Consider the following 12232-nt stretch of genomic DNA (forward strand, 5'->3'; position numbering starts at 1 on the left):
GAGCCCATCGGGCATCGCGTGCTCAGTCCCTGTCTCTGACGGGAGCTCCCGTCGGCAGGGTGCTGGGTAAGGAGGCCTGGCCATGGGTGTGGCCAGTGCAGCCAGCTGGGGTGCACGCACTACGCTTTGGAGAGCACGTCAGCGCCTCAACAGCCATGCAAAGGCGCTGCCATCACCCGCGGCTCTTCCTCTCCTGTGTTTAATGGGAGAAGGCCCCTTCCCCAGCACAGGCCAGGCCCTCCAGGCCCGCTGGGGGCACTCTGTCACCCCAGCACCCAGTACCCTGAACCTCTCAGCACTGATCACCTGCTCTGGGCGGGAGAGGGGGCACAGTGCACTGCAGAACAGGGGATCTAGTGCAAGGTTCCCAGACGGCCACATGTGAGCTTGATCTTCCAGCCCGTCACCTCACAGCCATTGTTCAAGGTGCTGCATGAACCAGTGACGTTTGGGAGCCGCCGGGCTCCAGCACGAGTCCTCCCTCCACCCCCCGGCTCCAGCACAGCTCCCTCAGGAGGCCCCACTTGTTGAGCACATTAATGATGCCACCTAGTGGTGCTCAACCTGAGGTGCAGTCCCACAGCTCCGCAGAGGCTGGCAGCGCTTCCGACTGGCAGGCCAGGCCCTCTCCCCAGACCCAGAGGAGAACAGCAGCGAGTGGGGTGACCGGGTCCATTTTGGGGCCTGCCCTACCCACCTGCTGTGGAGCTCAGGGGACCCGGCTGCAGCTGGCACCATGACAGGGTGACATACCGCACCCCCCCGCCAGCCCTTCTGCCCTCACTCACTGCAGGAAGAGCTTCTTCATCATGTTGTGCAGGGTGCGGTGCAGTGCCGGGTCGTGCAGCAGCGAGGAGGGCGAGCGGAGCCAGCGGTAGAAGTGGATCACCTGGTTGTCGGCATAGACGTTGTGGTACTGCGTGATCTCCTTCACCCAGCCCACCACCATGCTCTTCAGGATCCTGCCAGGAGAGCAGAGATCAGCCCCCGCTCAGCTCCCGGCCAAACCCACAGGCCTCAGCCGGAGACTGACCCCTCCAAATGCTGCTGGAGGAACCCAGGGGTGCCCATCCCCCACCCACTCTGGTGTCCCTGCCTCCCCACCACAGCCAGAGGCCAAACCTCCAGGTCCCCTCCCACCGACACCTACAGGCCTGGGGAATGGGGTGGGAGGGGGAAGGTCCCCCCTTCCCTGGAGCCCGAAGTCATGCTCCTGGCTACCCACAGCCATGCCCTTCGAACAGCTGCTGCAAGACACCTGCTGGGCAGGCAAACGCCCTCCAGCCCCTGCCAGGCATCTCCTCGCAGAGCGCCTGGCACAGCCTGGCCTGTACTCCAGCTGCGTGGCCACACCTGAAGGTGTTGGAGCAGAGGGCTGTCTCGTCGTAGCTGGCCGGGATGCTGGCGGCCTGGTTCCCCGTCACCATGTCCTCCAGAGACGCCTGCTGGATCACGTCGAAGCTGATGCTCATGCTGGAGGCTCCCTCCATGTCGTTGATGTGGTGGGACTGCAGGATGGTGTTCACAGCCAGGCTCTGGATGTCCAGCTCTAGGCACACTGAATACAAGCAGCCTGTCAGCTGGAGGGAAGCCCCCTGGCCCCAACACAGCGAACTCCTGGCCCCACTGAAGTCAATGGTTCCACACAATCGAACCCCACATGGAGCTATTGACAATGCAACTGTTGCAGTGTACAGCTACCCTGTGGCTTTGTACAGCACGATGCTTGTGGAGGGGGCAGCAGGGGCTGGTTATCTGGAGCAGCGGCTGCTGTGGAAACGGAGGGCCCTGAACCGTTTCAGACCCTCTGATGAGGCAGGACAGCCGCCTGGGTCCGCACAACCACTAGCCGGTTGATCAGTCACTAGCCGCAGCCAGGATTTCGCTATTTGCTGGCGTTTAAAGAGGCTCGGTGTCTCCAGCCGCAGGGACCCTGGCCCCCAGGCAGGCTGTTCAGTGTTATTCAGCCTTGTTCTGAATGTTTCACAATAATGGGCTGACTTTCTGAGGACAGCCAGGGTGACCATGGGGGTTCTGGAGCCTCTATCCACTGGTGCCAGTAGCACCCGGCTTTCCCTGGGCGTTTTCCATCTCCAGAGACCAGCCCAGCCCAGAGTGCAGACGCAGCCTACGCCGCTAGATGGGGTTTCTCAGTTACCCTCCCTGGATGGCACAGCTGTGTCTACACTGGGGCTATGTCGGCATGGCTGCATGAGGCAGAGGGCGTGGGTTCACAACGTAGCTCTGCCCATGTCACTTTTCACCATAAACCAGCCACAGTATCAACTGCCTTGACCCTGGCTTAGCCAAGAGGATGGCAGCCCAAGGTGGGCCAGTGGCAGGGTGCTGAGCAGTCCCCCAAACACCCTACCCCACCCCCTGCCTCTCACTCCCTGAGCAGCAGCCCAGCCCTCCGCAGCCCCCTCCTCACCAGTGGAATAGCAGCCCGGGTTGTTGATCTCCACCGAGGCTCTGTCGTCAAACTCCATGACCAGCCGGTTGTCGTCCGCCTCCTTGCCCCCGAGGTCCGGGCGGGCCATGGGCGAGAGCCACAGCAGGTGGTTGTGGCGACGCAGGTGGCGGGAGAAGAAGAGGTCAGAGCCAAAAGTGGAGATGTCATCGGGGAGGTTCCCGATGGGGATGTGATAGTACCTGGGACGGGGAAGGCGAGGGGTGCGGCTAGGCAGGGCTCTGACACTGGCCTGTCCCATCTCGGGGACACAGGACAAGCCAGCCACAGCTCCTGGCCTTCCCACTGTGCCAGGCACCCCCCCCCCCCCACCCACGCTGTCCCCAGACAGAGGCTCACCTGCTCATCTCGAAGGCCTGGGACAGACAGGTGTCCAGGTTGAGGTAGTGGCGGATCATGCAGCGGGCAGCATGGCGCTGCCAGTCCAGGACAGCATAGCTGATGTCATCCATCACCCGCACGGGAACCAAGGGGAACTCTTCGAAGACGGGAATCCCACTCGCCAGCTGCTTCACGTCCCAGTTGGACTGCACAGCGATGAGCGTGGGGCCCCTGCGCTCATCCTGCATCGGGGGGGGGGAGGGAGGGAGTTGGGGCTGGCTGGGGCACACAGGACAACCCCTCTGGGGGGTGCGGAGGCCTCTGTCTAGGTGGGGAAACTGCAGACTGGTCAGCGAGTGCCCATGGCTGATCACACCCGCCCCTGCAGCGGGTCAGAGCACCCCGCAGAGCTGGCGGGTCCCAGTGCATTCTGGGACCCCTGGGAGCAGAGGCTATGGGGACATGGCCCCAAGGAACAAGTCGGGAGGCCTAGCTGGAAGGCTTGTCCTGCACTGGGGAGAGACTGCACCAGGTAGGGCAACAGCTGGCCAGCCAGGGCCTGGGGGTGGGTGTGAAGTGCTGTGCCGCCCGCCAATGGTCTGCTGCCGTGCCTGTGCGTCTAGCCTAGCCCAGTGGCTGGGGGCAGCCGTGCAGCTCACTCGCCAGGCTCCTACCTTGTAGCCCAGCAGCAGGCGCTGGATGGCCCTGGAGATAGTCTTGAGGTCGGTCTCGGCTCGCACCTCGAAGGTGTGCTTGTCCGGTGGGAGCAGCTCCTTGCCCAGCTTCTCCAGCATGGTGCTGCGCTCCGACGAGTACAGGTTGGCGAGGTTCGGCATCTGGTTACTGCGCACCTGTGCCAAAGGCAGAGCGGGTCAGGGGGGAGGAGCAGGGCCCCCAGTCCTCACGTCCAGGGGCCAGTGGCTCCAGACGCTGCATTTCTCCACGCCGAGAGGGGTTTGAAGAACAGCGTTGCCTCGCTCCTGCTGGAGTCCACTGGGAAGCTACGATCCAAAGCAGCACAGAGTGCCCCAGCCCCTCTAAAGACACCCCGCCTGCCCGCAGCCTTACCGTGTCCAGCACGAAGACAGAGGCCTTGCGCTGCGATGGGATGAAGAGGCCAAAGAGCGCCTTGCTGCCCTGGGAGTTGTGATAGAGATAGATGTGCCGGATGCTCCCTAGGAATGCAGAGCAGACAGGTCAGAGCCCTGGGGCTGGGCCCTGCAGCCCTCCTGCCAACACACCCAACCTCAGGGCCTTACCTGGCTCTAGGTAGCTGAACTGGGCCAGAGAGCGCATCTCCAGGTGCTCCAGGGCAAAGGTTTCAGCCTCGCGGCCGGTGAGATGCCTGACCAGCTGCCTGCTGACCATGCACACGCAGCCTAGGTGGATCAAGGCACGCAGCAGTAATGGCACCTGAGGAGGGGTAGAGCTCATCAGCCTCCCTAGGAAGCCCTAGTCACAGGAAGAGCTGCTGGGCCAGCAGCTCTTCATGTGGGTGGGGGTGGTCCAGAAGGGCAGTCACCGGGGGAGGGGCTGTGGCTTGCTCGGACAGTTCTGTTGCACTGCCCCATTTCCCTGTGTGATCTCACTTGGCGACCTGCTTCCCTCCCCTCTCCCCGCAGCTCCCAGGCAGAAGGGTGGCACATGCTGCTGCATGTCTGTGGAAGGAGAGCCCTGTCGAGCCTGGGCACTGGGGGGGGAAAGCCTGTGTTTTAGGCGCCTCTGGCGACAGGACACCTGATGCTGCAGGCAGGGGGCTCCCAGGCCTGAGGCGGGCTGGGGTAACATCCGAGTGGGCCACGGGAACTTGTGTTCCCATCCCCCACCTGAGGCCAGGTTTGGCCTGCAGTTTAGAAGCCAGGTCTGTCTCTGCGGGAAGAGCCCCAGTGAGTACCAGGCGCAATCACCTGAGTCTCGTACACTCCCTCAATGTCCGGGGCAGACAGGTCGGCATTGATCTCGTTGATGTGCTCTTGATACATGTCCTCGGGGACGGAGTACTCGTACAGGTTGTAGAGGAGATTTGAGCGGGGCAGGACCCTGTTCACCTGCCAGGAAGACACACAACCATACACCAGTCTGCACCCCTCCCGCGGGTGCGGGGGGCCCCAAACATCCCCAGGAGAGCTACAGAACTACAGCTGCTACCAGAGCTGGCTCAGGCCCTGGCTGAATGGGCCACCCACCTCCCAGCGCTAGCCCATTCCCACATGTAAAGGAGTCCGGTGGATTCATCCACTGTGCACATCTTAAAATCACCATAACTGCCTGCCTCTGCTCAGTAGGCCAGCGCTGGGATAGCAGGGGGCTGCGGGTTGGGACTATGGGGCGCTGGCAGAGCAGTGTGGGGGGCAGGGCTGGGATAGCAGGGGGTCAGGACTGAGGGGCACTGGCAGCGCAGGGGGCAGTGGGTCGGGACTGAGGGGCGCTGGCAGCGCAGTGCGGGGGCAGGGCTGGGATAGCAGGGGCTGCAGGTTGGGACTGAGGGGCGCTGGCAGAGCTGGGTAGAGGGGTCTGCACAGCAAACTGTCCGCACTTCGCCTCTGGCTGACAGGATTTCACTCCCCAGGCAGCTGACTCGTTGCCGTGTGCAGCCAGCGGAGCCGAGGGCACTCCCCTCACCTTCCGGTAGGCGGCTCCCTCCTCTGGCTTGGCCACCCGCTGGTTGACGTAGAAGACCCGCGGGATGCTCAGCTTGATGCAGTGCAGGTCACTCCCGATGACGGCCCACAGCCTGAACAGGCCCGGCTGGCTGGTCTCCGCAACCTGCAGGCAGGAAGGCAGCTCAGACGCTCGGTGGGAGGCAGCGTGCAGAGAGTTACTCACTCTTCTCCCAGGGGCTTGTCGGGCCCCCTACTCAGGATACTGCCCCTCCCTCTGGGGCCACTAGCCACACTGGATGTTTTCTCAACCTTTGGACTTGAGAGGGAGGGGCGCCCTGGCCATGCCGTGCCTTCACCCCCCTGATCCCCTGCACACGCTCAGTTACTGCCCCATGGGGTGTTCTCTTCTTGGGGCTGGAGACCAACCCCTCCTAGCTCAAATCCAGGCCCTGAGCCAGGGGAGATCCCCACTGAAGTTTGCTCCACAGGTGCAGCTCAGGGAGCTTACAGTCAGTGACACCACTTCTGAAAGGAGCTGCGCACATGCCACCAGGGCCTTCTGCTCTGAGCGTGTGACAAGGGCCAGCGGCCCCTGGCCAGGCAATCTGTGCTTGGGCAAGGTGCCGATCACTGTCACTTGCTCAGGCTGCAGTTCCAGGCCAGGCAGGAGATTTCAAAGGCCACGACGGGCACTGCAGCAGCGAGAGGCAGCGCTCAAACGGAAGGAGGAGCCCACAGCCCCGAAAGGCTCCAGGCCAAGGTCCAGACGCCATTTTTCTCCCCGCCCCAGGTCACTGGGCTCAATGGCAGAGCCACAGTGGATGAGCCGGGTTCTCCCACCCAGCAATCCTGGCCAAGGACAATGGGTCGAGCCCCCTCTCTGCCATGGGAGCTAGTGTCCACACAGAGCCACCTGGTCATTGGGCTGGGAGATTCCGTCTGGTCTCCCTGGGATTCACCCAGCTGCGGCTCAGGGAGTCTGCAGGAGGGATTTCCAACCGGGGGGCTGAGCACCCGAGACACCCCACCTCCTGCTGCCTGCTACCTGCACGATCTGCCAGGGCAGGTCCAGGATGCTGCGTGCTGTCCTGCGCAGGTAGCTGCTGAGCCCCTTGGAGGGCCCATCCCGGATCACGCCCCCGCCCAGCACCACTTCGCCATCCTCCAGGCGCCGCTTCTTCCGGCGCACTTGGCGCTGCCGTGCCTGCAGCTCCCACTTCTTCTTGTGGTACCGGAGCCAGGCCAGGCGCTCCTCCTGGGCAGAGAGCAAAGGGGGTGACTGGGGCGAGGATCGTGGAGATAGCATTAGCTACTGTGACCAGGAGCTGCAAACATGCCCAGCACGGTCAAGGCAATCCCCTGAGACACGGGTATCTGCTACCACCCAGCCCCTCCTACTCCTCAGCCAGGACAGGCTCTGGGCATGGCCAGAGAGCTGGGCTAAGGCCTGCCATTCCGCCCCTACCGCTCCCCAGACCAGCGTGCTCCCCGTGAGCATCTCATAGTACTGCCCTGCCTCCCACTGGAGCTTGCTTTACCTTTGTGGTGCCAGTGGGCGGGGGCGGGCCCAGGATCTCCCGCCAGGACTGAGTCAGCTCCAGGTTCTGAGACATCTCCTGGCTCTCCCCTGCCACTGGGACCCGCTTGCGCTTACTGGCGATGGGAACCGACAGCTGCAGGGGCTTGGCAGCCCCAAAATCCTCCATGTCAGCAACCTGTGTGCACGGGGTGCCCTCCTGGGGCTGGTTGGCAGTGACCTGGGGTGGGAACAAGGGCAGGGGGGCTCAGCCGTAGTGGCCAGGGTGCGGGAACAGACAGGGCCCCACATGGCCTAGGCAAACAGCATCGGCCAGTCCCCTGCTGTGTCTCAGCCCCACCCCCATTACCTGTCTCTTGCCTTCACTAGTGAACAGTTCGTTGATTTTCTTCTGCTTGTACACATCGTTCTTCTCCAGGAGCTTCTTGTGCAGCCAGTCGGGGTGTCGGACCCGGGGCACGGGGTTCTTCACCTGCAGGGACATGGCCTGTCACTCCGGCTGCAGAGGGGAGGCCAGGGACCCAGCCCCTCCAGGCCCAGCCGCCCCGCCGGCCCCTCACCTGCTGCAGTGCTGCAGGAATGGTGATGATCTTCTGGATGGTGCTGCCCAGTCTCTCGATGTAGTAGTCCCAGTCCAGGATCTGGGTGCAGGGACAGGGTGACAGTTAGCACTAGGGAAGGCAGAGCAGCGGGCTCACTAGCTACACCTTGCTGAGAGGCACAGCCGCAGGGAGTTTGGGTCCGCACAGCCCCTTTGTGCCCATGTACTAGCCACACCCCTAGTCAGGTGCCAGTGACGGGCCAGTCACCCCCACGGTAACACCCAGGAGGGAGCTGCTCCTAGCTGGTACCCGTGTCTCTGGATCACTTACCGTTCGGATGTTGAAGTCTTGCAGGGAGGGGCTCTTCAGCCATTTACGGAGGTAGTGCTTCCGCACAGTGAGCTCAGCTTGAAAGATGGCCAGCGGGATGGCCCTGGGGCACACAGGAACACTCATCATCCACTGGGTGCTGGCAGAACAGAACCCTCTCCCCAAGCCTGCAGGGAGGCCAAGGGCCGTCATGGCTTGTCCCCCTCCCCAGAGTGTCCCATTAGGGCTCATTGCAGCAGGCAGGTGCAGGATCCATCTTACCCCCTTGCCTTCATTATGGTCTGCCCCTGCGCCCTCTGTGGTGGGCCCCAGCGCCTCTCAAAGCAGATTTACCTCTCGGTGACTGGTGACCCTTCCGGTTTCTTGGAAATGATGAATCGACAGCTCAGCCCAGCATCCTTCACCATCTGATCCCCCAGGAACTCGGCCAGGCGCTTAGCTGTGCTGATGGAGGTGGATTTCTGCTCCCCGTAATCCTCCAGCTTGCGGGACATGGAGCGATTCTCGGAAATCAGCTCAAATAACTCTGAGTCTGGCATGTTGGCAGCCTGGGGACAGAGTGCGTCTGTGGGAACTCTGTTGCTATTAACTAGTGCTGCAGGAGCATACAGTCCTCTATTGGGGGGGGGGGCGGGGGGGGGGACTATACAAGACGCTCTCTGCCACGGATCTTACAATCTAAGGTATACCGAGAACACACTGACTACAGCTTGCCTTGCTGGAGGGGGCAGATGTGTGTGTGTCTGGGGACAACTCTGTTTTACATTGTCATGTTATGGCAATTTAGGGGCATTTTATCATCTTGATCAGGCATGAGAGCGGCCACTGGAAGCTCCCAAGTGTCCCTTGGGGACCCTGCGCCTCCATTTGTTTCCTAGAGTTACCTACTCTCCCCAATTTCTTGGCTTTGTTGATGTCAGAGCTCTCCGATTCTGACCCAGGGAAGGTGGCCAGACTCCACAGAACCCTCATGGCCACGTCCTACCCTGCGAAGGTCACCGTGAAATGAACCCAGTGAGAGCTGAGCAGCACTGCCCTGCTGGGGGAACGCGCAGAAGAATCAGAGCTGCTACAAAGAGACGTCTACTTAACCACCTGATTCCATCCTTCAGTAATGTCTCTTACGGGGCTGATCAAGGCTGGGCGTGTTCGATCAGCCCTTCCTCCTCCTCCATGGGCGGAGCTCAGGACACCCAGTCTGACACCACCACTTCCCTGACAGCCTGATGTCAAACACCAGGTTCTGACCTCCCTGCAGGATGCGGGGAGGGGAACCCAGTCTCCTGGCTCTGCCTTGCTACATGTCTTTGAGATTGATAGCTGGGGAGTGACTAAGAGCGGTGGATGGAAATGACTTCGTGACCCACCTCTGGGCAGGGGGCGAGACTCATCCCGGGATGGGAGGTGCTGAAGAAGAAGGGCAAATATTAGCCCAACACGGACAACAGCAGCCAAGGGAGTGCCGCAAACACAGCCCAACGACGGGTCCTGTTCTCCTCTGACATCAGGAGCAGCAGACAGAACCAAAGCCATAGAGCCAGGATGGCCCTTGGGGAAACAAGGGGACAAGCAGGTCGCTGGAGAGAACGTCTGTCCTCCCCTTGCTGCTCTCCCTTAGCTCCTGGTGGCAGGGCACCAGTGCACCCCTTGTCCTCCCATCCAGGGGGTTGCGCCCATCTCCCCTCCAGGGCCCACATTACAGCACAGAGAAGCAAGAGGCTGGGCGCTCACCTTGCTGTAAAGCACATCGAGCCAGTAGTCAGCCACCTTGGCCACGGAGGCGTAGACCTCCTCCAGTGTGGTGCCCTTCAGGAAGGCCTCGAACACGGACGACTGGAAGATCTTAACCAGCTGCAGCTCCCCACGCCGCTTCACTTCAAACCCCTTCAGCTCAGCCAGGGATCCGTCCTCGTTGAACACTGCGTACCTGGGAGACAGAGCTTGTGAGAGACTGCCCAGCACTCCAGGGGATGTCCTTTCCCTGCCAGTAAAGATGGGCCTTGTTGTGCTCTTGGACACCCCCAGCCGCATTGTCAGGCTGGCCAAGGACTGTGGTGCTAGAAAACAAACCCATATTCACACAGCTAAAAGTCAAGGGGCTGAGTGATAACAGAGCCCTGTTCCACAGAGCTCCCAGAACGCTCCAGGCAAGGGAGGGCCTCCAGGAGTTGTGTGTGGGACAGAACAGGCAGGGGGTGGATACTGAACGGGGCACTGCTCCACACCTAGGAAGCAGGGAGAAGCGGATGGCGCAGGACGGGCGTGAGAAAACCAGGGTAGAGCTCTGGAGAGCTTCCCAGGGGAGGATGAGGAAGCTGCTTGCTTGTAAAGGGGCAGAGGAAGCTGATAGGGTAATCAGAGTGAAGAGATGCTGTAGCATCACTTGTTACAAGGACACATCCCTCCAACAGCAAGCCGTGGCTCTCTCTGCAGTTCGCATCCCCTGCCCTAGTAATCACCAGTGCACGTGGGTGCATACAAACCAGCTCGAGCCTCACAGGGCCATGCTCTCCAAGCAAGCTGGGCACATGGAGAAGAGGTCAAGAGTATCCACATCACTCTGAAGATGCCAAAGGAGGGTCAGTCCCACACCGGGGCCTCCAGGGGAGCGTGAATGCAGAGAATTATGGAAGGTCATCGACCACCTATGTGACTATGGGACATGTTGGCAGGACCTCTGGGCAGCAATTGGTTCAGTGCGTGAGAGGCCAAGGTGCCCACCCAGATCAGCAACTGCACCTGCCCGCATCCTTCAGCAAGTTACCTGCAAACAGGAACTGAGCAGCGTTGAGCAATAAGATGGACCTTCAGTTTAACAGGCGTTGGCAGGCCCCTGACTGGATTCCCTGACTATGAAATGAGACGGGAAGGCAAAAGGAGAATTGTTCTGTGATGCAAATGGGACATCCCCAGTGGGAAGAGAAGATGGCGGGCATTAGGATGGAGTTGCATTGCTGCTAAAGCTGAAGGCAAGACAGGTTCTTACAGCATTTAGCTTGCTATCTCCTTGTACATCGAAGATGAGATTCAGAATCATATCTGAGCAGTTACAACAGTACAAATATGCACCAACCTCAGCAGTGCCCAAGGAAGAAATTGATAAATTTTATAAAGATCTACAGAAAAAACATTACAAGGAGTTTAAAGCAAAAGTAGGATCGGACTGGAATTCCAGGGCTGGAGCAATAGGCAGATGTAGATGAAGAAAACAGAAGAGGAGAAAGGCAGAAATTTAGTAGCCTAAGTAACAGCCTGGTGACAGCGAACACACTATTTCAACAAAAAGTGGCAGAGGAAGTGGACATGGATATCACCCAAGGGGCAAACGAAGAACATGAACGACTTTGTACTTGTGAATTGCAGATATAAATCAAGTGTGGAGATCATCTGAGGCTGTTATCAGATCAAATCATAAATTAGTCCTGGCATCAATGAGGTTGAGAGAAATCTAAAAAGTGCCAAAAACCAAGATCCATGATGCAGACAAATTGAAAGAGCTGGATATCAGGAGAGACTAAAAATACCCCATGTGGAAAAACATCACGTCTCTGCTAAAAGAAGAAATGAATGTTGAAGAGATGTGGGAACCGTGTACAAAAAGGGATTATGAGAGTGGGTGAGTAAGTGTTGGGCTGCAAGGCCAAAGAGAGGAAATAAGGCGGATAGCAGATGAAGCGCTGCAATACAGTGACAAGCATAGGAAGCTAAAGGAGAACAAAAAGGATGATGAACGTTTAAGAGCTGAGTACAGTCGGCTGACCAGAGACACAAAACAGGAAGCAAAGAGACAGAAAAAACTGGATAAGAGAACAATGTAAGAAAGCAGAAGAATCCACAAAGAGAAATGTGACAGGTGTTATATTTCAATGTAAGAGAAATTAGCAATATAGGGGGACAGATGAGATGAAGATGTTGGCAGTGAAAAACAAGTGTGGAATAATAACGGGGGGTGAATAAGCAAAGAGTAAGTGATGGAAAGAATACTTTGAAGAGCTGTAACAAGTGCAGAACACGTGGGGAAAACCATCCTGGAGAAGCTACTCAGCACAAACCAGGGAGAACAGATGCTGGAATTCTTAGAAGTAGCAAAAGAACTTGAAAAGGAAAAAGGTGCCGACATAAGCTCAGAGCTGCTTGTCACGGAGTCCCCGGGTGATGCTTTGGAACTGCTCCCTACGAAGCCAGTCAGGACTGTGGGGAAATCTCCTCTCTGGGAGCAGCCTGTCTGCAGGGCAAAAAAGCTCACAGCTTCCACCTTCCTGGGTCTGTCCTCGGAGTATTCAGCATCCTCTGCCCCTCCGTGCGCTTCCCACAGCGAGTCCGCCCAGGCGGGGTCCTGGGGAAGCCAGAGGGTCCTGCCCCCCAACTCCACAGTCAGATGGGACTCTCAGCCAGCCAGTAAAACAGAAGGTTTATTAGATGACAGGAA

At 59.3% G+C, this 12232-nt stretch overlaps 1 protein-coding gene across 1 annotated transcript in view; it reads right to left on the minus strand.

Annotated features, from left to right (window-relative positions):
• Positions 1–12232, minus strand: part of POLE (DNA polymerase epsilon, catalytic subunit) — a 37130-nt gene that overhangs the window by 4565 nt on the left and 20333 nt on the right. The window contains exons 25-40 of the mRNA XM_084649290.1: positions 9535–9730; positions 8137–8351; positions 7804–7906; positions 7492–7572; positions 7281–7403; positions 6933–7151; positions 6440–6649; positions 5414–5557; positions 4699–4839; positions 4051–4204; positions 3860–3966; positions 3466–3642; positions 2810–3033; positions 2432–2652; positions 1354–1558; positions 789–962 (exon numbers count right to left, since the gene is read on the minus strand). Coding sequence (XP_084505416.1) covers positions 789–962; positions 1354–1558; positions 2432–2652; positions 2810–3033; positions 3466–3642; positions 3860–3966; positions 4051–4204; positions 4699–4839; positions 5414–5557; positions 6440–6649; positions 6933–7151; positions 7281–7403; positions 7492–7572; positions 7804–7906; positions 8137–8351; positions 9535–9730 — 2694 coding nt within the window. The remainder of the gene's footprint in view (positions 1–788; positions 963–1353; positions 1559–2431; positions 2653–2809; positions 3034–3465; positions 3643–3859; positions 3967–4050; positions 4205–4698; positions 4840–5413; positions 5558–6439; positions 6650–6932; positions 7152–7280; positions 7404–7491; positions 7573–7803; positions 7907–8136; positions 8352–9534; positions 9731–12232) is intronic.

This window comes from Lepidochelys olivacea, assembly GCF_965140295.1.
Source record: "Lepidochelys olivacea isolate rLepOli2 genome assembly, chromosome: 15".
Lineage (NCBI taxonomy): Eukaryota > Metazoa > Chordata > Testudines > Cheloniidae > Lepidochelys > Lepidochelys olivacea.